This window comes from Nycticebus coucang, chromosome 24 (assembly GCF_027406575.1).
Source record: "Nycticebus coucang isolate mNycCou1 chromosome 24, mNycCou1.pri, whole genome shotgun sequence".
NCBI classification, from domain to species: Eukaryota; Metazoa; Chordata; class Mammalia; order Primates; family Lorisidae; genus Nycticebus; species Nycticebus coucang.
Window position 1 is genome coordinate 23,568,086 of NC_069803.1, and position 24,967 is coordinate 23,593,052.

General features: G+C 47.7%; 1 protein-coding gene across 1 annotated transcript in view; it reads right to left on the reverse strand.

Moving 5' to 3' along the window:
- Nucleotides 1-24,967, reverse strand: part of LOXL2 (lysyl oxidase like 2) — a 91,564-nt gene that overhangs the window by 40,291 nt on the left and 26,306 nt on the right. Inside the window, exons 2-3 of the mRNA XM_053578184.1 lie at nt 17,050-17,484; nt 11,514-11,689 (exon numbers count right to left, since the gene is read on the reverse strand). Coding sequence (XP_053434159.1) covers nt 11,514-11,689; nt 17,050-17,404 — 531 coding nt within the window. The 5' untranslated portion in view covers nt 17,405-17,484. The remainder of the gene's footprint in view (nt 1-11,513; nt 11,690-17,049; nt 17,485-24,967) is intronic.

Below are 24,967 nucleotides of genomic sequence, written 5' to 3' on the forward strand. Positions count from 1 at the left end.
ATGTTCTGTAGATGTCTGTTACATCCAGATGTTGAATGGTTAAGTTTAAATCGAAAATTGCTTAGCTTCTTTTTGGAGGATCTATCCAGCACTGCTAAAGGGGTGTTAAAATCTCCAACTACTATGGAACTGAAGGAAATCAAGTTGCTCATGTCTGTTTGAGTTTCTCTTATAAATTGAGGTGCATTCTGGTTGGGTGAATAAATATTAATAATTGAAATTTCATCATATTGAGTATTACCTTTAACAAATATGAAGTGTCCATCCTTATCCTTCCTTACTTTGGTTGGTTTAAAGCCTATTGCATCTCTGAATAGGATTGCAATACCTGTTTTTTTCTGTTTTCCATCTGCCTGGAGTATAGATGACCATCCTTTCACCTTCAGTCTATATTTGTCTTTTAATGTAAGATGCGATTCTTGTATGCAGCAGATATCTGGCTTGAGTTTTTGTATCCAGTCAGCCAACCTGTGCCTCTTTAGAGGACAATTTAGACCATTCACATTAATTGAGAATATTGATAAGCCTTTCGAGAGTCCAGTGGACAGTTTTAATCCTTTTGCGACTGTTGGAAGTTGGAATTTGATCAAAATTTTCTGGGTGGGTTTACTTTTGTGGTGGAGTGCTATGCCGGTCTTTATGAAGGATAGGTCTGAGAATATCCTGGAGAGCTGGTTTAGTTATGGCAAATTTCTTCAACATGGGAATGTCGTTAAAGTATTTAATTTCTCCGTCATAAATGAAACTCAGTTCAGCTGGGTACAGGATCCGGGGTTGAAAGTTAGTTTGTTTTAGGAAATTAAAAGTCGATGACTATCCTCTTCTAGCTTGAAAGTTTTCAGCAGAGATATCTACAGTTATTCTAATATTCTTGCCCTTGTAGGTGATGGTTTTCTTTCATCTGGCTGCTTTCAGAATTTTCTCCTTCATATTAACTTTAGTGAAATTGATTATAATGTGTCTGGGTGATGTCTTATTTGGGTTGCGTCGTGCTGGAGTTGTGAAACTGCTATCTGAATTTCATGGTACGTCTGGAAAGTTCTCCTTCATAATCTCATGGAGAAGAGACTCTGTGCCTTGTGAAGCCACTTTTTCGCTTTCGGGGATCCCTGTAAGACGAATATTAGTTTTCTTTGAATTATCCCAGAGCTCTCTGAGAGAGTGATCTGTTTTTGCCCTCCATTTCTCTTCCTCTTTGAGAGTTTGGGAGCATTCGAAAGCTTTGTCTTCAATGTCAGAAATCCTTTCTTCTGCTCGGTCCATTCTGTTACTGAGGGATTCTACTGTGTTTCTCAGATCTTTGAAGGGTGCAACTTCTTGTCTCAATGTGTCAAAATCTTTGGTCATTTGGTCTTTGAATTCGTTGAATTCTTGAGATATCTTTTGGAATTCTAATTCGATCCTATTTGCTATCCAGGTTCTGAATTTGATTTCTGACATCTCAGCTATTTGTTTGTGCATGGGACCTTATGCTGTGTCTGCTCCATTGATCCTTGGGGGAGTTGATCTACTCTGATAATTCATATTGCTAGAGTTTTTCTGTTGATTTTGCCTCATGACTGTTTTTTGCCGTTGCCTCTGGCCATCCTCAGAGTTGGGGAGGTGTCTCTCCAAAATTAGACCCCAACAGGCTCACTCTATGTTGCTGGATCTTTGTAGGGAGTGACCCTGTGTAGTTCCTCTGGGGCTGCCCCAGCCAGGGAGTTTTGGTGTGGAAGCAGCTCCAGAGTGTGACACACCCGGATCCAGCAACAGGGCGGGGGGTGGTGCACACGGTTCTAGGGGTGCCTGGCGCCCAGTGACTTTGGAACAGAGGGTCCAAGGCTCCAGCAGTATCTGGCCAGCAGAAGAGCTCCGGAGGCAAGGAGGGCTCCGGAGGGCACGCGGCTACCACAGTCCCTGGCCAGATGAGTGGGCCGGTGTGGAGGCAGGGAGGGTACAGGAGGGAGGACGCAGGGTTACATGGCTCCTGCAGTTCCTGGTCAGGGCGTGTGGAGGCCCAGCGGGCGCGGGTCACGGCGCAGCTCTTTCCTTGGTCCGGGCAGGCACCAGTCGCGGTCATAGCCCAGCTCTTACCCACATTTTTTTTGTTTGTTTGTTTTTGCCTGGGGCTGGGTTTAAACTCACCACCTCCAATATATGGGGTCGGCATCCTACTCCTCTGAGCCACAGGCACCACCCGACATTTTTTTTTTTTTTTTTTTTTAAAGAATGGGCTCTCTGGGCTTGCCTATTTAAGAGGAAGCCCAATACCTCAGAAGCTGGTCAACCATCTTGCACATTTTAAAATTCAAACTCAAACCGAACACTGTCTCTCTCAGCAGAGACAACAAAGGGCTTCAAAGGGCTTCCCTCCATGGGAGTCACAGAAGCTCCTGAACGTGTGGTCTTGTCAGAACGTATCACACCCTCAGGGAGGGTGTCAGGTGCTGGGAGTGATGGTCACCCACTTCTGGAAGGGAAAACAGAAAGGCCCAGCCAGGGAAGGACTTTCCCACTTTAGTCCACAGGTTGCTAGGGGACAGAGCACTGGGCTGGGACTCCGAGGCTTCTGCCTGAATAACATTTAATATTTGCAGCATCTGTCAATGACTTGTAAATTCCAGAATGTGACAGTCTGGGGCTGTGTCCAATGAGGAAAAAAAAAAAATCACCCTTTTTGAAAGTCCAACTAGAGATTGCATCAGGGAAAGATGCAAAGAGAAGGGATGTGGGCAAGCCACAGAACCCACTTTGCCATTCTTTGACCAGCTCTGTAGTAGCCACACAGCCTCTTGGGAGGCACAATGTCCAGTCATCCCCTTCCTCCCTTCTGTTCTAGAAGTCATAATGTAATATTAGCCCAGCTTTCTGACCTGAGAAGTTGTCCTTGGGGTGGTGCTGGGTGGGAGGACTGCGCTGGGGGGGGGGGGGACACACCACCTAGAACTGGTTATTGCTATGCAACTTCTGCTCCCCTAGCATGCTGCATCCCACTACCACGAACAAGTTCCTGCACTTTCTTTATTTGGATATTTATATACAACCTCCTCAAAAAGCCCTTCAGATGCAGACCCGGTTCCCCACTGCCCAGCCTGGCACCTTCTGTAGGACACAAGACTGAACACACCCAAGAAGCCCTCAGCTCTTCTTCCTTTTATGGAGTCACTGAGAGGGGCTCCCTCCCCCCAGCTTTACAGAATGAGAGCCTGTGAGCCTTGGTTCCCCCCCGCCCCCTCAGTCTTGAAGTCCACTGGGCTGAAGCAATACCTTCCTGCCCTTCCATTCCCTCTCTGGTCCTGTTTTACTTCCTAGTCAGGTGCACAAAGACAATCACACAAACACAGGAAGGGCATTATAATTCTGTCATCTCACTCGGGTGCGGTACCCTTGTTTCATCTCACATCCAGTCCACTGATCCACAGATGCATCCATCTTCTGTGTCCTGCTCACATCTTCCAGGTGCCCCATTTCTCGCTTAGGCTGGAGCCGCTTCTGGCCATTCTCTGTCCTTTCTCCCTACCTGTCAGATTCCTGCCAACACTCAGCGACAACGTATATCATTCATTCATTCAGAGGTATTTGTTAAGAGCTATTACCCATAACTCCCAGTGCCAGACACATAGTAGGTCCTCAAACATTTTTGGAATGAGCCAATGATAACTTTAAAAAAATCCAACAGGAGTTATATTAGCTCAACATGTTTGGTGCCCAAGCCAAACAATGTTATTAAAGACTTCCTTTATCCTTTGCTTAGTGCAAAATAAACAGTGAGTCTGTCCTTGCCTCTCTTCCCAATATAAGCACTACTATGTGACTCATGGATAGACATGGGGACCATCTGCATTTTGTCTGGGCTTTCAATGGTCACTTGAACTCTTCTCCCTCAAGATCCAACACCAGTGAACAGTTGCTGAACTGATCCTCTGCACATGGTTAGAAGGCTTAGCTGCGTGGGTATTATCTGTACACAGCATGAGGCATGCTGTATTAGCATTAGCAAGTCTGGCCACACTGTAATTATCCCCTTTGATGATCCAATCAGGAATTCTCAGTTTAAGAAGCTGCCAAAGCATTCTGAGCCTGTGACTTCTGACAGGCTGATGCCTGTGGAGGGAAGGCATCTCAGCGATTTCTGTTCTTCAGCTCTAGGCAATAGAGGCCAGAGGGTGTAGGGCAGGAGACAGGGTGGGGGTGGCCTAGAAAGCTGAGGTCATACTGACACACCAGAGCAAAAAGCCTATGGTCTATGGGGGCGTTCCTCCTATAAATCAAGAGCTTTGCAAGGCTGCTGGAAAATCTGTTTCATTTTCCAAGCTAGAAGCACTTGGGTAGGAAACAGAGGCTGCTTCTTTGGCGACCCGGCAAGCCCTGCCGCCAGTTTCCTGCAGGACATCTGCTTAGTAGCCAGCCCCTCTGAGCCAGCAGCTCCTCTGGCTCTGGTGGGGGAGAAAAGGAGGACCTGAGAGGCCACAAGCCAGGCAAGTCCTAAGACATGCTAGACCACTGTCCACCTTGCACGCTGGACCTGGTGCTTTTCCTCTCAACAGTCATCACCATGGTAACAGGGTAGTGATGCTCGACATTGACTTTCTCCACTGCTAGATGATAAGCTCAGAGCAGGCAGGAATGCCCATTTCATCAACCCCTTTATTCTCATTCTTAGCAAATGCTGCGCTAAAATGTTTACCACTGAGCTAAAATGTTTATCAAGTGAAATAAACAGATGCTTGGCACCAGCCTCCTGGGTTAGGGTGGAGGATTCCTTGGTGTGGACCACCCAGCCTGGCTGAGGTGACTCACATTCAAGCCCACTGCAGAGCCAGACTGGACACTGCCTGCCCCACCCTAGTCATGTCACCAGACCATCTTGAACAGAGGATCTGTTTAACTGGGGCAGGGAGAGGCTTCCTAGGGCCCAGCTCAAGGGCCCTCCTTCCTCCACGTGGCCATTTTCCCACTGGCCTCTCCTCATTCATCTCTCTTCTCCAAACTACCACACTGTCCCTTCATTTACTGCATCTAACACAAATTACAAGGCTCTTCATTCATTGTGTAATCTAGCAAACAAGTAAAATGTTATTTATTTATTTTATCTCACAGATAATTAAAATGTTATTTATACTTTTCAAGGGATTGTATGTGTAACACCCTGGCCAGGAACCAGGTTCCTAGATTCACTAGATGTGCACAAGTCCACCTATTTGTTCTGTTATCCACATACGCACTTGATTGCATTTCAGGTGCTGTTTTTAGGGAACACAGGCATCTCAGAGCTACTTCTTTTGTGCTCCTTGTGGTATCCAGGAAGCCCTGGTCACATAGAGGATCTTAGTGAATAGAATCACAGAATGTGAGCACAGACGGCATCTTACACATCCTTTTGCTCAAGCTCCCTGTGAAGTAGGAGAGACCAAACCCAGGACAGTGACATCTGACTGCCTGCTGGACAGTTCAGCAAGATGAGGATCAGAGGCTCTGGGCTTCCCTGTGGCTAGTTCCTCCCTGGCTGGAGTCTGGTACAAACTACCTGCTTGTTACCATTTCTCTTCCTATCATGGAAGTAGGTTCCTCTTCCAGAGAAAAGGGTCTATATTTAGGCCTGGAGGGACCACCACCTTAAAACTGCAGAGATGAACACAGACTCCCTTTCTTTCCTGAACCACCACTGTGATCTGTCTACCTACTCTCTGGGTGTGTGTGCGTGGGTGTAGGTATGAGACTCCTAGCTAGGAAGTGCATAGACTTTTTCTGGGAGTCTTTCTAGAGACCGTCCCCTTTTGGACTCTAGGCCTCCACCCCCCAGGGCCCTCAGATGACACAGAGGAAGCTGTTGCTGGGAAGCAACACCGAAACATTTGGCAACCGACTGTGACTTATAAAAACCTGGACTCCTGGAATTTAAAAAATTCACAGCAGCTGCAGTCCCTGTTGGCTAAGAGGAGAAGAAAGGGCTTTTTCAGGTCTCAGCACCCTTCCAGGAGAATGTGAGCACGGAGAGGGTGGGGACCAGATCCTCCCCTCTCCTGGAAGGAGAGAAGCCCCTGGCTCTGTCCTTATCATTCCTCTTTGGCCCCTGAGGACCCTTGGTGGAGAGACAACCACAGCCTGAGATTTTCGGGTCCATTCTGGTAACTTAACTGCTTTTTACAAATGAACCTTTAAAAATGGGTAGGGAAGAAGGTGAGCTTGGGAGTGGGGTGAAAAAAAGAGAAAAGAATGTTCCCAAATGTTCCCTGATCTAATAGCACACGGCTCCAGCCACGAGCCTCCTTCGAGCACATGACACCTCAACGTGCGGAGCAGCCAGGGCGCAGAGGTTTGCCCAGCAGGGCATCTGGATTTGTCATCTCTCCTTATCAAATGCTTTTTCCAACTTGTCCACCCGCCACAGACAGGAAGCAAAGCCTCTCGATTTAAGAGCCTCTGAAATCCGGGGGTGGTGGGGGGAGTTGTCTGGAACTCTGTTTTCTGAGTTTAAAAGAGATTTGCTCATTTGGAACCAACCATATTTCTATTTCATTATTTGCTCCCACTTACCTCCTTTTAAGAAAGTTGTGAGGACTGACTCATTTGCTCCCTACCCAGCCCAACTTTGGTTTTTTGGTATGATGCCCAGAGATATAAGAAGGGTTGATCACTCCAGTCATGCGGCTGTTAAATTCTAGTGCCCAATGGGGCTGGAACCCAGAGTACCTGCCCTTGACTTCCGGGTCCAAAACTGAGAATACACAGCAAGCTACAATGGTACAGCCTGTGTCAGAAAAGGGGAGAACTGGGATGGATTTCCCGGATGGCACAGGGCAGTGAAGCAGTGGGGGGCTAACATAGCACACAACTTCACAGCCTCCAAAGCACCTTTACAGGAATCATCTGGTTTTCCCTACAGAATGTGTAAGACTACCCTATAAATGATGAGTGAAAACTGTGTCGTTCTGATGGAGAAACCATCACCACTGGATTACAGAGCATCCTAGCTGGAAGGGACCGAATCCAACCTGCTCAACGCTTTCCCAGTATTCTGGCTGCTGCTCTGCGGGTTGCTTAGGGTCCAACCCTGTGAACTTTCCCCTGGTTGGTGGGGTTGTTCCAATGATGAAGGTGTGATTTTTTCCCTCCTCTGCAGGGGAATTTACGAAATGCCAAGGAGCCCCCAAGCAGAGGTAGAAGGCATTCAGGGAAGCACAGTGAGCTCATTAAGTGAAATTCCATCAGCCGGGCTCCAGGGCTCAGTGACTCAGACGCCTCTGGCATCCCACAGTAGGACGGACTTGGTCTAGACTGATGCAGTTTTCTTCCACTCTGCTTAGAGAATTCCAGTGTGCTGTGAAGGAAGCACAGCCTGGGAGGGCCATCTGCAGTGGTGAGTGATCCTTCTTTCATCTTCAGGAGTCAACGAGGGTGAATGTTATGCACAGAGGAGGCGTGGGAAGGGGCAGGATGTCCTCATCCCATTTATCAGCCCAGTGGTTTACAGCTGGGGTCACAGGTCATGGAGAAAGCATTCACTGACCTTCATTTATGGCTACCTTTGAACTTGCAGACCCCAAACTAGGGGAAGTCAAGAGAGGGCTTTAACTCTCACACTTTGGTGTGGAAGAGGGAAGGGTGCAAACCCCACACCTGGTTTCAAGGCCAAGGTCACGAGTGGCCAAGAGAAGAGGCAGGGAGAGAGCTCGAGCACACAGTGCACACACCAGTTGGCATCCCTTGTCCGTGTGTGTGTGTGCACTCAACACATGTGCGCCGTCAGTTTACTCAGTGTTGGATGCTGCCAGTATCCAACTGGGGCTCACCTGTTTTTGTTTTTAAATAGTCGCTTTAGTCACTTTCCCTAAACCCTGTACTCTTGTGGCTGATTTTTTTTTGAGACAGAGTCTCACTATTTGCTCTTGTTAGAGCACCATGGCATCACAGCTCACAGTAACTTCAAAGCTTAAGCAATTCTCTTGCCTCGGTCTTCCAAGTAGCTGGGCCTACAGGCGCCTGCCACACACCTATTTTTTGTTGCAGTTGTCATTGTTGCTTAGCAGGCACGGCCGGGTTCAAACCCACCAGCCTCGGTGCATGTCACTGGCACCATACACTGTGCTATCGGCGCTGAGCCTCTTGTGGCTGATTTCTTCTCCCCCGTGAACATTGATCTAGGGCCCTATATTCGTCTCTCACATTATACAGCTTGGGCCTATGATGTCAGTTGACTGCAGTTTGTCTGAATCTTTGTTGCATCATTTGTTATCCCAGCAATTCCTCCTTGTTTTATATCTCCTATAAATTTCATCAATCTGCGTTTTAGTCTCCATGAAAACTCCTGATACATGGTGGGGAGGCAGGGGGAGGACGGCGGGGCCACGGGAGAGACCGTCCACGGTGTTGATACTCATCAGTCAGCAGTCTGCTGCGATATCCCTGGTCAGCAAGCTGCGACTCCACCTAACTGCACATTCACCAAAGCTGCATCTTCCTCCTGTCCACAAAAATTCAATAGGCAGCATTTCTTGAGCTCAGAGGAATGATTCCATGATTTCAGCTACTGACACAGGCTATTCCATGTGGCACTTTGGAGAAATGTCTCAGTATCCCACAAACAGCCCCTGGTAGGTGGCCTAGGCGGATCCCTACCCGCCAGCCCAGCCCTGCCAGGAAGCATGAGCCTTAGCCACAGAGACCTGGATGCAAGAACCTTCTGGCAACTCACAAAGGCTCTCCTCAGACTTCCTGAGATCTAGGCCCTTTCATGACCTACTTTTAGTAGCTACCAAAGGGAAGAAGTTATGACCTACTTTTAGCAGCTACCAAAGGGAAGAAGTTATAGGGTACTGATCATCAATGAAAGTTCCCTCGGGGTCTGTGGTTGGGCAAGACAGCTCCATCCTGGCTCGTGGTAACCAGTCTGATCTGTGTGACAGCAAGAGGGAGGCCTTCTAGGAAAGCAGAGCATGGCAGACACTAGATATCTCCCAGGTTGCCCTTTCTGGGTTTCTGTAAATTCATTAGGGTCCATGCTCCCAGCTTTGAAATGATCTCCCCAGACCACCCCCACTTTCCCCAAGCCATGCCTCTTGTTTTTGCAGGCTCTAAGGGCTCGAGAACAAGGGCCGTGTTTTCTTTCTCCACTGCTGTCCCAGACCACAATGTGTGAGCAGCAGGCACTCAACAAATGTCCAGAATGCAGGTAGATGCTAAGCTTTCCTATCATGGAACTCACCTTTCCAGGGTAAGAAAGTTCGCTCCAACTTTTTCAGTCTTTTCTATACTGATTCCATCCCATTAAAGTTTTGCTTTTGATAAGACCCATCTCATGTCCCCTATAAATTTGAAACACTGAAACTGGCATGAGGTAGGTATTCAATAAATATGTATCTAGCGAAGTGCCACTCACAGAGTCCTTTGTGCAAAATCATTTCTTCTAGTGGCAAGTGAGTCTTCTCATTTTCTTGGCCTTAAACCCATTGGCATTCCGGCCTTCCTTCCTTTTATTCAAACCATCAATGACGTTCTTGGGCCAAGAAGCTTGGGTCTTCACTTGATACTCCAAATGGACTGTCCTGAGGTTCTAGGTTGAATAGAGGCCCATGAAAGATGTTACAAATGAGCTCACTGTCCTATGAGGCAGGACGATGCTATGAAGGAATGACTTGCTCCTGGGTGCCTCTCCTGGCTGTTTAGTTTACCATTTTCTTCTGGGAGATTCTCCACCTAAGGGGTTAATGATCTCTGGTTTGTACTTCTGGGGAAAAGGAAATCTCGGAGTTGGTGATATTGCTCCTATTAGGTAGGTTCCTAGATTTTATCTGTTGGATTCAACAATGAGTGAGACACAGCCCCTGCCCGCTCTCTGGGATCTTCCAATCTCATGGGGGAGATGAGATACGTATACATGAATGCTAATTATTCTATATGAGGTTACGAAGAGTGGAGATAGAAAGTTCTGTAAAACTGGATTAGACAAATGCCCCCTCCAAATCGTAAACTTTGTGATAAAGCAAAGTTGTCATGAGTGACTGAACACTAAATAAATTAGTATCGACTCCATGATAATCTCTCTAGTTAGTGCCAAGCAAACAGCAGATTTGAAGAGTTCAACTGAAGTGGTCTCATCCTTCTAGCTGAGAGCAGGCTGGAAAGTCTCTCCCACACTATGGAGCAGGCGTGAACACGCTCCCAGTGTGTGTGGTGTGTTCTAGGAACACGTGAGGAAAGAGCAGCTTGGGGTGAGTCATGACCGTAAAGACCACAGTCTGGGCAGAGCCTCCTCTGGAGTCCAAGTCACCTTTCCTCCCTCAAAGCTGGGGTCAGCAGGAGGCCAAAGCAGTGACAGCTCCTGGACTGGGCTTTTTGGCCAAGCCCTGCATGTTGCTTGAGGACAGAAGTCTTGTTTGCTGAGTTCTTCTGTTCTAAGCCCCACATATTTAAGTGCTTATTAATGTAATTATTTGGAAAAGAAAATCCAAACAGCCAACCATTTAGCCATAAGTGGAGCAGAGGGGTCATCAGATTGGAATCACCTAGGGAAGCTTAAAGAAAAATAATCTGGTCCCATACTAGGAAATTCTGAGTCAGCAGGTCAAGGGGGAGGCCCCAGTACCTGCACTTTTAAGGCGATTCTGATCCTCAGCTAGATTTGGAAACAACTATCCAGTTGCAGCCAGTTTCCAAGATATCCCCAACGACCCCACCTTCTGATTCACACCCCTTGAGTAATCTCCTCCCACACTGTACCAGGGTGGGTGAGTGATCAGTAGAATATAGCACAAATGACAGGATTAAGGGATTGCTTCCAAGATGAGGTTGGGAAGCGCAGTGGCTTCCATCTCATGTTCCTTCTCTTGCTCTCCTTTGGACCACTTGCTCTGGGGAAGACAACCACAACATGTTGAGGCCACTCAGGCAGCCCACAGAGAGGCCACAGAGAGAGGAGCAGAGGCCTCCAGCCTGCAGCCAGCAGAACTAAAGCCCGAGGAGCCTGCATGGGAAAGACTCGTCCTGCCCTCACTGCTGGCCTGACAGCAACTTCATGAGAGATTCTGGGCAGAATCCAGTAGCTCAGCTGCTCCTTGGTTCCTGACCCTCAGAAACTGTATAACATTATGAACGTTCACTCTTTCAAGCTACAAAATCTGGGGCAATTTGTTAAGCAGCAGTTGATAACTGCTACATTTCTCTCGCCCAAAGGGCAAGCTCCGAACACGGCACGGAAGGTGTTGCCTGCCCGCCTTTCTAGCTCCAGTCCACACTGTTCACAGATGCACCCAAGGTACTCTGAGTGCTATTCTCTGTTGAACACCAATCTGCACCCACCTTCGCATCTCTGTGCCTCTGCCCAAGCTGTTCTCCGTGCCGGGGGTGCCCTCTCCCTACTGACGGGATCCCGTTCTCCAGAAACCCTTCCCTCAACAACCCTTCCACCAAATCTAGTTGAATTAGGCCCCACTCCTTAGTGTTCAACACATCTTGAAATCAGTAGGCAAGAAGCGAGTTCCATGGAAGAAGAAAGCTTTACGTGAAGGAATCATCAAAAGAACAGGGCTTGCCTCTATCTGGTTGACCAACGAATTGTCAAATTTGAACCCAGGGATCCTCTTTTCACTGCACACCACGCCAACGTCTTCCGTGTGCTTGCAGTCAGTGACGCCCCAGCCGTTGGAGGAGCAGGCTGCAAGGGTCGCCTCTTTGCCAGTGCAGTAGACATTGTCCAACCAGATGGGCCCTGAAAGAAGCAGAGGAGAGAGAAACCAAGCGCCACATCAATGCAGGTTTGGGGGCACCAATTTCTTACATGGAAAGCGAATCCTCTCTAGTTTAGGAGCTGTGTGTGGCCGTCAATTGATTTTTATTATGGTACCACATAAAGTTCTGCACCATCTGGATTCCCCTGCCTGAGTAGGGAACTGATGTGATTTGAGGATGTGGTAGATAGAACACGATTAGAATGGGAAGCAGATTTGAGCCTGGAAGTCGCATGGAACAGTGGGAAGTGTTTGATTTTGAGTACTAAGCTTGGTTTGAATTCTGGTTCTGCCACTTAGCTATATGACCTTGGTCAAAGCCCTTTTTTCTCATCAGCAAAGCAGGGATAACAATGAATTGAATTGCAGAGGTGTGTGCAATTTAATAACAGCCATGGTTACTACAAAATGGTAACAGTGATGATGATGATGATGACTTAGCGATACTGACGATGGCACAAACCAGCCTTACCTTCCTGCAGCAGAGGCTGAACTCTGACCCCTCAGGGAAAAGCAAAGCTGTGCTGCCATTGAGGGTTTGAAGTTATGAAGGCATGTTCACCTGTTTCCTCCCTGGTCTTCCCATCCTCCGGGGAAGAAGACGAGATGGAGGGATTATTCCCACCAGCCCCCAAGCTGTTTCCTCCCTGGTCTTCCCACCCCCACAAGCCCTCAGAAGCTGGACCTGATTGACCATCCAGTGCTCTTTTTACCACCTGACATTCCCCAGCACCGACTCAGGCATCCTAGCTGGACCAACCCACACAGCCACTTCTTCATGTCCTGGAAGGCCACCCTGGAACTCCGCTCACTTCCTGTTCTTTTACCTCACTTGCACGAACCAGAGAATTCAGTGTGCAAAGTACTAGAGGATTAACCACAACGAGATACCACCTCCCGCCCCTTATCACCACCTCACACCACCTATCAAAACCCCCAGAAAATAATAGTGCTGGCAGGGAAGTGGAGAAACCAGAACCCTTGTGCACTGTTGGTGGGAATGTAAAATGGTGCGACTGCAATAGAAAACAGTATGGCGGTCCCTCAAAAATTACAAGCACAATTACCGTATGACCCAGGAGTTCCACTTGCAGCTATACACACTCAGAGATACCTGCACACCCTTGTCCAAAGCAGCATCCATAGCCAAGAAATGGAAGCAACCCAAATACCCATCAACAAACCGTGGGCTATCCATATAATGGAACATTATTCAGCCTTAAAAGGAAGCAAACTCTGATACATACTATAACATGGATGAATTGTAAGGACATGATGCTAAGTTAAATAAACTGGTCATGAATCAAATCGGGGAAGCAAAATGTAGAATGGTGTTGCCTAGGGTGAGAGAGAAATGGGGAGTGGTTGTTGAATAGGTCCAGAGTTTCAGTTTTGCAACATGAAAACTTTCTGAATATGGATGGTGGTGATGTCTGTACAGCAACGTGAACATACTTAGCACTACTGAACTGTGCATTTGAACATCATTACGGTGGTAAATTTTATGTTGCTTCTATTTTACAACAATTAAAAATAAAGATTTTATATAATGCTAGAAAAATAACATTATAAAATGTTATTTTGTTACAAGTGCCACAACAAAATGAAAGAAAAGAAAACAAATCCCTCATTCTTCCTGTAGCTCCTTTGAGGAGTCTACAGATTAGCAGAATCAAACAAACCTGAGCTCAAATTCTGACTGCCACAAACCTGGGCCCTCTGTGATGTGGCCAACTACTGTATTTGACCAAGGCCACTTCCCATTTCTAAAGTAAAAACCACCAGGTCAGCAAACAGGTTGCCATGGAGATTCAGCAAAGTAATGATGTGCTTAGCACACTTTCAATCTCCCTTCCCCTTCCTTTCTCTGGATAGACAGAAAAGCAATGAATTCTTGTTCCATGATGCAAGGAAAAAAGCAGATACAAACACTCCCACTGTAGAGATTAGAAAACCAAGGAAGAGAAGCTGTGGCCCCTTGAGGTTAGGGAGGACAGGGGTCTAGTAGCCTGACTTCCAGGATGCTTCCTGCTGAAGCATGTCTGCTCTGATGGCTGCTGGTCGGGGCTCAAACGAGAGCACCTTTCATGCATTGTGAGGAACAAAGAACTGATTGAAAACATCTGGGCTGAGGTTTTCCAACTGGTTTCTCAATTTGGCCCAGTTTCCAAGCCGTCAAGCTCCACTGAAACATATGCTCCCTAATCGATTGCTGTCTTAACAACAAACCAATGTTTGTCTTGCTAAGTACTAGCAACGGAAGAGACCCTCCACATTTTAAGCAGGGCTTCTTCCTTGGAACATTCTGAAGCAGCAGGGATGGTGGGAAACAGCAGCACCCGGTCCCATCTGCAGTGAGAGACACCCCTCGCTAAGGGCTGGGGGTGGCTGCCAGCGCACAGTTATTGCTACCACGGACAGTTTGAGACTCAAAACTTTGAAAACAAAGGAGCCACTAGATCAGAAGCCAAATTTCATTTTACTCTTTATGAGAGTCTAAGCAAACCCCCTTCTGATGACGGAAGAGATATACAAACAAATTAACAGGTCATTTGTAAGATAAAAATCATAAATGAGATTCCATTTGAATGCCAGAGCCTGTAGGCTGTTAGGGCAATGGAAATTATTCAAGATCCCAATGAGGTCATTGCTGGCTCTGTCACTTCAATCTAATATGTGGGGGGAGGTGGTGGGAGCAGGGTCAGCCTCTCAGTTCTGAAGACAGTTGAGACCAACCACTTTATGTCTGAGTTGCTTCGAGCCCCACCCAAAGGGTAAGAAATTGGGACAGGTGTTCCCTCTAGAACTCTCTGAAAGGTTCACCTCAACTCAGAGATGCTTTGGGAGAGAGACCTGTTGACAGAATAGGCTGGAAAACCCAAAGTCTTGGTGGCATCCCTGGCTCCATTATTGTAGCCTGAACTTCAGAGGAGTGTGAGATTCCTAGAGGGGCGGACTCTTAATGGGGTCAGCTGTGGAGTTCCCAACCACAGACCCTCACTCACAGGCTAAATGTATCCAGTGCTAAAAAAGAAACAGAGACAGAGCCTCAAGCTGTCACCCTGGGTAGAGTGCCATGGCATCATAGCTCACAGCAATCTCCAACTCCTGGGCTCAAGCGATTCTCCTCCCAAGTAGCTGGGACTGTAGGCACCCGCCACAACACCTGGCTGGCTTTTTTTTGGTTGCAGCCGTCATTGTCATTTGGCGGGCCCGGGCTGGATTCACACCCACCACAGGCGCTGAGCCAGACAGTGTTCTTTTTTTTTAAGTGTCTATTTCTCCCTGTCCTCTCTTAGACTCTCCTCCTGTTATAACCCTTGATGGTTTCAATGTCCACAAAGATGCCCTTGCCAGTACTCTGGTGCCTCTGCCAGTACTCTTATTATAGCTCCTGTGTCCATGACTCTTCCACCCTACTGTACCTGCTGACACCCAGTGATAGCTCAGGCTTTGTCACCACCAGTGACCGGACGCCTCAATGTCCATTCTACCCTCCTGCTCTGCATCATGGCCCCAATCTTTCTAGAGTACTTCTCGTACCCCAATCACAACAAAGACCCACACCCCGTTGGTCCTAGCAGCTTTGCACCATCTGTCTCCTCCTCCATGGATTCCTTCCCTCCTTCCCCAGCACGAACTCCAAGGACCATGATTGTAATTGTTCCCTTTCCTGTCTTCTCCACTCCCTTGAACTGTTCATCCTTCATCGTCCTCGGACACAAAGTCACACCCAGGTAAGGCTCTTTCTTTTGCTCCTAACAGGAAAAAACCACAACCCTCTTGTCTGATGACAGGTAAATTTTAAATCTGCACGAAAATAAAGTTTTCACTGGAAAATACCACCATCGTTGGAAAGCGCTTGTTATAAAATACTGAGGATTGGATGAGGTGAATCTGCTGTTCCCCGGGGTGGGAGGCAGAGACTGGAAGTGCAGAGAAAGATAGGAGTTTGTTTAAAGGTAAAGGAGACAGGAAGTGGGTCTGCTAGCGTTTGCTAGCTCATCTTAACCGCTTTGCCTCTCATCACTGACCAGGAGCCCAGAATGAGCTTCAGAGAACATATACCCTAAGTGCCGTCTCGTGATCCAGTTACTCCAAAAGGAAATTTCCAATTGTGGAGCTAAGACATGTATGAAATGGCACTTCCTTTCTTCCACAATTTCTAGAGTAACAGAAAGGAGGCTTGGAAGGGAGCACCACAGTTATCTAGTTCAATAACTCCCACACCTGGGTGCACCAACAATCACCTCCCAGGCTTCCCAAAGACAGAGTCTGAAGCTCCAGCCCAGACCTTTTAAACCAGATTATCGTTGGCTGATGTCTGATATAATCTGTATTTTTAAGCCCTCTCAGATGATTCTTATGCATCTAGTGTGGCATTAACCCTTTAGTTCAGCAGCCAAGCCTGACCTGAGGCCAGTGCGGTGGTTCAGCTGGTGCTGTAGCCACCTCTGTTTTACCAACCTGGGGATGGGGAACTCTTAGCTCCTGGAAAACATTTTTTTAAAAAAACAACACCCTTCACACTTACCCACTTTCCTGTTTGGGAACAGAGAATATCAGAGTTTCAAGTGTTCTTAGAGACCCTGACTTCCCGATGGGGAACCTAAGGCTGAAGAGGAGGGCACGTGTTTTTCTGTAAAGCATATAGTCGGTGAGGGCAGAAAGGGACTGAGCTAGAGCTTCAGGGCTCCAATACCCACCCTCCCTCAAGACTTCCACAACAGTTTACAAATAAATGGATGCAAACCTGACAAGGGGGGAAACAATAGGCCAGCCAAAGGTGAGAACCCCAAAGTGACTCTGTTCCTGTCATGACCAAGCCCACAATAGCCTATGAACCTCAGAACCATAAACCCTATAGGGGCAAGAAGGTGGGAGAGGCAGGGAACTCTCACATGTGAGAACCTTTGTGACAAAGACCCAGGGCTCTCAATTGAGGAAAGGATTTGGGGTGAGGCACAATTCCCCCAAGCTGATGCAGCCACCAGGAAGGGCCTGTGGCTTGGACAGAGAAGTGCATGCTGGTTTCACCCCCTACTTAGGGTCACCAGCCATCCTAGTTTGCCTGGAACTCAGCAGTTTTTCAAGATGTGAGACTTTTCATGCTAAAACTAGGAAAGTCCAGGGCAAATCAGGATGGTTGGTCGGACCCTCCCTTTTCACCCCTCCCGCCTTCCTGCAGGGCACAGCCTGTGTGGGCACAGGATTGTACCCCCAGAGGGAAGGTACACTTCATACTGACACAGCCTCCGTCACCAGGCTGACCTCACGGAAGGCTGCTCCCGGGTCGTGCCAGGTGACACAGCACTCGGTTCCAAAGCACAGAACGGCTCACCTTCCCCCTTGCCATAGGAGGAGCTGGAGGTCCAGGACTTGGCCTCCACATAGCCCAGCTCCCGGCAGACGACGTGGGCGGCGTGGATGGAGAAGTCGTCGTCGCACACGGTGCCCCACTGGCCGCTGTAGTACACCTCCACGCGGCCCTCGTTGTGCTTCCTCTTCTGCCCGGTCAGGCGCAGCTGGACCTTGGCCACGTCGGCGGGCACCCGAGGCTGCTGGTACTCGGGCGCCGGCTGCTGGAAGTACTCGGGGTAGTAGGGCCAGCTGTCATACTGCGCCAGGCTCGGGGAGGGCAGCAGGGCCAGCACAGCCACACAGAGGCACAGGCAGGGCCCCTGGAGCTTCTCCATCCCAGTCTCAGCCCAGGATCCCACGGAAGGGCCCCCGGGCAGTTAGGAAGGGCAGGCGGGGCGGAGGCAGCAGAAGTTTCCTGGAAGAGAGGACAGGTGCCATGAGCTGGGGTGCACGAGCCCCGTGAAACGCCCAGTGCCCTCACACAGTCCTCTGCGCAGTACACAAAGCTCTCCCCTTCCGGACTCCCACCTGCCCCGCTCCCACCTGCTGCCTCCACCGTGCAAGTCTGAGTTCCGGATACTTTTGTCCTCCCGTTTTCCCATCTTCCAGGGGGGTTCTGGCAGGGAGCAGAGCACACTCCAACTTAATTTGAAGAGGAGTTTTTAAAGACTATGGAGGTGCAAACAGAGGTCAGGGGATCTAAAACATGCTAGAGTCATCCCCCAGGGCTGGCAACCCGGGGAGCTGGTGCCACCCTTAGGCTAAAGGCCTCCCCACGGGAGGGAGTGGGTAGCAGAGGGCGCTGCCTCTTAGGGGCTATGGTTTTTACTAGAGGGTCTCCACACTGCAGGAAGTGGGGGTGGGGGGGCGGCAAACAGCTGGTGCCTTGTCTTGGGCAAACTCAACCGTACCCAACCTGAAGCCACAGGCAAGAAAGCCGGCTGAGGGACCAGCATGGGCCAGTCTCCTGAGGCACAGGGGCTGGCAGAGAGGGCTGCAGGGCATTAGCACAGCCTCCCTCTGCCTCCCCACATCTCACATCTTTTCAGCCCCATGCCCCATGCAGGTGCCAGTGACACAGCCTCCCAGGCTCTGTCCTTCCAAGGCAGTAGTGGATCTGGACACTCTTCTGACTCTTCCCACATAGTTCCACACCCCCAATTAGGTCACAAACTTCTGCAGTGTGGGTTATTCTTCTCTGGCCCCTCCAGGGTAAATAGCACGGGTTCCATGGACATGTTTACTGAATGAGGTGACTGAGCCACTCGTGAAGCCTGAGGCTTGTGAGTGCCACCCACATGGAGAAGTCCTCCGAGGGACACACCGCACACTCACTCAGGCTCCCCATCTCATTACGCCTTCTCCTCTGGGCAGCGGGAGGGTGAAGACACCAAATGAGGAGGTCACCAGCAGAGACCCCCTGAACAGCTCTCAGGCAGGGCCTGTCTTTACCAGCCTCTGAGTCAGGTCTGTGTCTCCCACTCAGAGAAGCCAAGGATGCCCTGCAGACAGTTCCCTTCCTTCTCATGGTGTCTGTCCCTGAGGGTCCCAGGGGCCGAGCCAGCCTGCTGTCAGCACAGAGGGGAGGCATTATGGTCAGGTCTGAAGGAGAGGGGCCAAGCAGCCAGGCCTTAGGCTGGGAGGGTGGGCAGCAGAGTGGGGAGGAGCACAGACTCTGGAGCCAGATGGTCTCAGTTCGAATCCTCATTCTGTTTGCTAGCTGTGCACCTCTGGGCAACATACCTAACTTCTCTGTGCTTGCGTTTTCCTCACATATAAATTGGGGATAACAATCATATGTAGCTCATAGAATGAAGATTAAATGAATGACACCTAAAAAAGTACGATAGGAGCATTTGCTAAATGAACTTTAAAATCCTCAAGGTTCTGGTCACCATACTCAGTGGAGCCTACCTATAAGAATTCCAGAGTGTTGGCTGCGCCTGTGGCTCAAAGTGGTAGGGCGCCAGTCCCATATGCCAGAGGTGGCAGGTTCAAACCCAGCCCTGGCCAAAACCCACAAAAAAAAAAAAAAAATTCCAGAGTGGGGTGGCACCTGTGGCTCAAAGGAGTAGGGCACTGACCCCACATGCCGGAGGTGGCGGGTTCTAACCCAGCCCTGGCCAAAAACGACAACAACAACAACAAAAAAAAAGAATTCCAGAGTGAGGCCCATAGCAACAGACCTATGTACTTTGGTCCTTCTATCATTCAGAGAAAGAGAGGGAGACTGTCTTAAAAGGACTGTAGGTGTGTCTCATGGAGGAGGAAGCAGATTGGGGTGGGGGGCCCCAAAGGCAAAACCAAGAGGAGCAGTAGAAGCAGAAGGGGGCAAAAGATACTCTTGCATGTGGGGAGGGGGGAAGCATAATCCCGCTGCTCAGATCCCAGCAAGCTGCCCTTGAGGCAGGTCTGCTTAACTCTCCAGTGATCAGAGCTGCCCCAGGCTGCCCATTGAGGAATGATCTGCCTTGGAGAGATGTGTCTGTTGGGTGGCCAGCAGTGCCCAGTGCCTTAAGGTGGACACTGGAGTAGAGATATCAGTGCTTGGAGAACTGTGGGAACAAAGGGTTTTGGAAGCCCCAACCCTGGAGAGCCAGCCATCCTCATCCCACGACTCACAAACAAGGCCAGAAAGTGGTGGGGTTCCTGCAATAGTCCCTACCAGCCACAGTCTGACCAACTAGGAGTGTGGCTCCACAGGGAAACAGTGTCCCTACCACCTTCTTTCCTACCAAAGCACATTTGCATCCACAAACTCAGCTGTCTCACAGGAGCCCTGGGGAGTAGAGGAGGCAGCTGTTAGTAGGATTCTTATTTTACAAGGGACACAATCATGAACCAGAGAGGACTGGGGACTTGGCCAGAGTTGCACAGTCAGTACAGGCAAAGCCAGAACAGGTCACCCCCACCTACCATCACGTATGAAAAATGTATAGATTCAGCCCGAGAATCAAAAGCCTTTACACTGTGGCACACACCACACCCTTAGCTCCAGTTCCAATGACAGTGTTTCCCTTCCCTCACCCAAGCCCCTCCCATGGTACATGGGGCCAATTCCATCAGCCTTTACTGGGCTCCAGTTTTGCCACCTACAACAGTGCTCCTCCCTCCCCTCGTCTCCTAATGGCATTTGTGACAGTCCTTCTCAGGTCCTCCTAATCAGATCTCATGTCTTTCTGATTCCCTTTCAAATCGCGTTCTGCCTGTGCTTTACCCTGTTGTCCCGTGTCTGGCTCTACCACCAGCTCCTCAGGCCCAAGGGACAGAAACCGGATCTGTCATTTCTGCACAGCAACACATCTGTTTCTCGGTATGGCACGCTAGTTTGTATTAGGTGGCCTTTCTGCCAAGAACAACTAAGAAAGGTAGATAAAATACCAAAAACATATGTTTAGACACATAGGAAACTCTGAGCAGCAGGAACTCAAGGGGCCAAGAACCCAAAGGGGTGAGTAAGGCACAGGGTAAGCCTCACACTTGTCTCTGCTTTTCCCTGGAAGGCATTTGCTGATTCCACAGCAGACAGCAGTCAACAGGCTGACAGCTAGGCAGAGCTTTAGGCAGCCTCTGGGGATTAGGAGACAAAAATTACAGCTCAGAGCCTGCCAAAAAGGCTGTTAAACAGCCTCAGGCTTCCCAATAGGTCCAGGAAGGGCTACATTCCAGAAGTCAGGGCAGAGAGTTTAGAGAGGTCTAACATCCACATAACTGGAATCCCGAGAAAACATATGCAGAAAAAAACATCTGAAATAATGACCAAGAATTTTCCAGAATTGAAAATGATAGCAAGCCCGAGCAGTTTACAAAGAAAACCACATCTGGGCACATCAAAATCCAGCTGCAGAGAATCCAAGACAAAGAGAAAATCCTCAAATGCAGCCAAAATGTAGAAAGTGCTTTGCCTTCGAAACAGCAGCAGAAAGACTCGCAGCTGGCCTCCCAACAAAAGTAAGGTGAGGATGGTAACAGCATTGCATTTCATTTTCTGAAAAAAATACATCAGCCAAGAATTTGTACCCACTGAAGAGAGTGAAGGTGAAATAAGGATGTTCAGACAGACAAAAGTGGAGAGAATCTGTTACCAGAAGTTCCGTAAGATAGAAATAACACAGGCGGCTCCTTAGGCTAATAGAAAAAATAATCCCACAGATATTAGTATGGAGGTTTATGAAGGAATGAGGGTATACAACAGGAAACCATAGGTAAATCTAAACGAAGATCAACTGTGTAAGACAAGAACAATGTCTTATGGGGTTTCAAATAACTGTACTATTAAAATGTGTGGCAACAATAGCATCAAAGGTAGGAGGGGGTAAAATGGAGTTAAAGTGTTTTAGGGTTCTCATGTCTGGGAAGTGGGTAAAAATACTACTTTCTGTTAGGCTTTTGTAAGTCTACTAGATGCATGTGGTAACCTAATTATATTCATCATCGCATGAACAAAACACAATCAAAAATGATACAACTAACAGTTTAATAAAGTGGGCAAATATAAAAAATGTATGATTAACCCAAAATTGAAGCAATAAAGCAGAGAAAAAGTAACAGAGAGCAATTGTCACAAACAGAAAAATTTCTAAGAGGGTGGATTTAAGCACTAATATATCAGTAATTACATTAGAAGAAATAACAACTCCAATAAAAAGTCACCAGATCACCAGAATTCCCCCCCCCAAATAAAACTCTCAATTGAATTTAACAAAACAATTGAGATTTTTATTTCTTACAAGAGACACAAAAGATTTAACATAAAAGTCTGGAAAAAGATATACCACACACACATTAATTACAAGAAAACTGGTATACAGTCAGATAGTGTGGACTTTAGGATAAGAAACATTACTAGAGGAAAAAAAAAGGACTGATTATGATAATGAAAGAGTCAGCCCACCAGGAAGACATAACTCTTCTAAATTTGTACACATAGCTTCAATGTGTATAAAATAAAATATTGACAGAACTACGATGAAGAAAGCGCACAAATCACAGTAGATTTTATATACCTCTGTCAGTAACTCGCAGAAGAAACAAAAAAATCCTGGCCATGAAGATGTGAATGACATCATTAACAAACTTGACCCAGTTCACAAGTTTCTTGACTGTACTCAACAACTGAAGAAGACAGATTTGCTTCAAGGACACACGGACCTGAAATTGGGTTGTAAATCCAGTCTTAACACTGGATTTGAATCTGTATGATTCAATGACATCATACAGAATGTGTTGTCTGTCCACAGTAGAATTAAGCTGTAAACCAAAAATAAAAGGATAGCTAAAAAATCCCCAAATATTTGGAAACAATGGATAAGGAAATAAATCTATTACTGTTAATCTCCATCCAGGCATCAAATGCTTGATTTATTCATTCAACAAGCATTCATTGAGATCCTCCCACACATTGGGTGTGAGGAGAACCTGTGTGTGAGTCAACCTGCGTGCTGACATGAAGGGGACAGTCTAGCTGGGCTTCGCCTACTGGACGTCATGGATGAAATGACCAGTTCCTAGGTGACCTAACTTTGAATTTAAGAGAGTTTTCCTCATCTACACTGCCACTTTGTCCTCATCTTACAGAAATTAAAGACAGAGAGTCACTGACTTGCCAAAGGTCTCACAAGTGATTCACAAACAGCTCTCTGTGGGCGCTGTTTCCAATACGATTTTAATGGAAATCGTATTTGTGATGTGGTAGGGACTGTTATTATTCTCAGGAGGAAACTGAGGCACAGAGAGGTTCAGCAAGTTGCCTGAGGATACACAGATGCTACGTGCAAGCCAGCATCTGAACGGTGGTGGCAGCTGACATCTGCTGTGTCCCCCACCAAGATGCTCTACTGCTGCAGCCCAGCACTTGCCTACTTTCCCTCCCTCCCCAAGCCCCCTGCCAAGGACCTCACAGGATTCTAGATCCTCTAATCCTGTCCTAGAAAGAAACGGGGAAAAAGTGCAGCCTTAAAATTTGTTTAAAGAAATCTCAATCTCTGGATTTGCGTATCTATAAACTATTCCACCCATCTCCCGGGATTCTCCCAATCTGTGGGAATGCCCAGTGTTCAACTCTTAAATCTTTCCTAGAAAAGGCCTCTTGAATTTTTTTTGGCTTCTTTTGTGAGGCCTTCAAATCCTTCCTCTGGGGGATTATAACAGATTAAACTCAGCTGCTTCTCTCTTCTTTTACAAATAACTTTTACGGTTTTTATGTTTTTTTATTTTGAAAGCTATGCGAGTTGACGATGAAAATCTGGAAAACGGGAGGCGGAGCAAGATGGCAACCGAGTAACAGCTTCCTTGCATCTGGGCACCGTGAGTCTGGGGAGATAGGATTCCAGGCATCTCTGGCTGGTGGGAACTGCCTATCATCACTCCTATGAGGATACAGGGAGTCAGCGAGAGACTTCTGGACCCCAAGAGGAGGACTAAAACAGTGGAAAACCGGCAAGTGGTCGCGTGTGTTCAATCCGTCTAAACCCGCCCACAACTGTAAGTTCAGTAGCAGTGAGACTGCAAACCAGAAAGGCCTTACCTGTGAACTGTTTTGATGTCCTTGGGCTTGGCACTGAGTTGAACTGCCCTGGGGAAGGCCTGAGCGGGAGTGCGGAGAACTTTGGCCGTTGTCTAGGGCCCCAGTCTGAGCCGCTGGGCCAGACGAAGCTAATAGTGTTTGGCGGTGGGTCACACGGAACCATTGTCAGTGATCTGTCCCAGCAAGCTCCGCCCTCAGGGTCGCAGAACTAGAAACGGGTGGGAGCTTGTAACCCAGCAACCAAGTAGCCTAAGGGTGGGCTCTGAGCCGCCTTGCAGCCCTAACCCTCAGGGGCATAGTGGGACCAGATTTGGCACACTGGGTAAGCGGATAGCCACTTCAGCAGTGATTCCAGCGAGAAAGCTGGGAAAGCTTCTGCTCAGCAAGTTTACAAGTTCAAAGTGCCTTTTAAGGGGGCTGAAGAGAGATTTAGGGTATCTACCTGCTGGGGTTTGAGAAATCAGCAGCCTCCAGTCGTATCAGAACTGTGACTAACATCTCATACCCCAGAAGACCACGTGTTGAACAGACAATATTCAATAACATATACAAACTGCTTTGTTTTTGGTTGTGTATTTTTTTCTTTTTTTTTGTTTGTTTGTTTTTTTTTTGTTTATTTTGACGTTGTTGATGTTTTGTTTTTTAATTTCAATCTTTTCCATACAGATCCCTTTTTCTTTCTCAACTTTTCTAGTTTAATTATAATTTCCCATTGCTGCCTTTTTTAATAACTACAACTTCATTTTTGCTAGTGTTTCTACTGCTATTATTTGTTTTTTCACCCAATTGTATCCCCATAAAGTTTTCTGTTTGCTTGTTTTGGTTTGATTTATAGCATTTTTGTCTTTCCTCTCTACTTGGTGGAGGTGGGGTACTGTGTCTGATCAGGTTAGCAAAGAGCTGCTGACCTCAAGGGAACCACGCAACTGGGCACCCCCGGAAGGTGGGGTTTTTTTTAAGGTTGTGTCAAAGTACCCTACTGTACACCTATATTGCCCTGTCTCCCTCTTTCTGTACCTCTCTTCTTTTTGTCAATATTCCTTATCCCCACCCCCTCTCCTTTCTCTATCTTTCTTTTTTTTCTTATCACTCGGTCCTCCTTTCTTTCATCCCTTTTTTGCTCCTCAACCTTCTCACCCTTCTGGTCCTGTAACCCTTAGTCCACAGGCACAAGAACTTAAAGAGCAAGAGGAAGTGAAAGGAAAATTAGGGCAAGGAAACAGATAAAAGAAATCACTCATGAGGAAGAATCAGCAGAAAACTCCAGGCAACATGAAGAACCAGTCCAGAACGACCCCACCAAGGGACCATGAGGTAGCTACTGCAGAGGATTCCACCTATACAGAAATGTTAGGAATGACAGAAAGGGAAT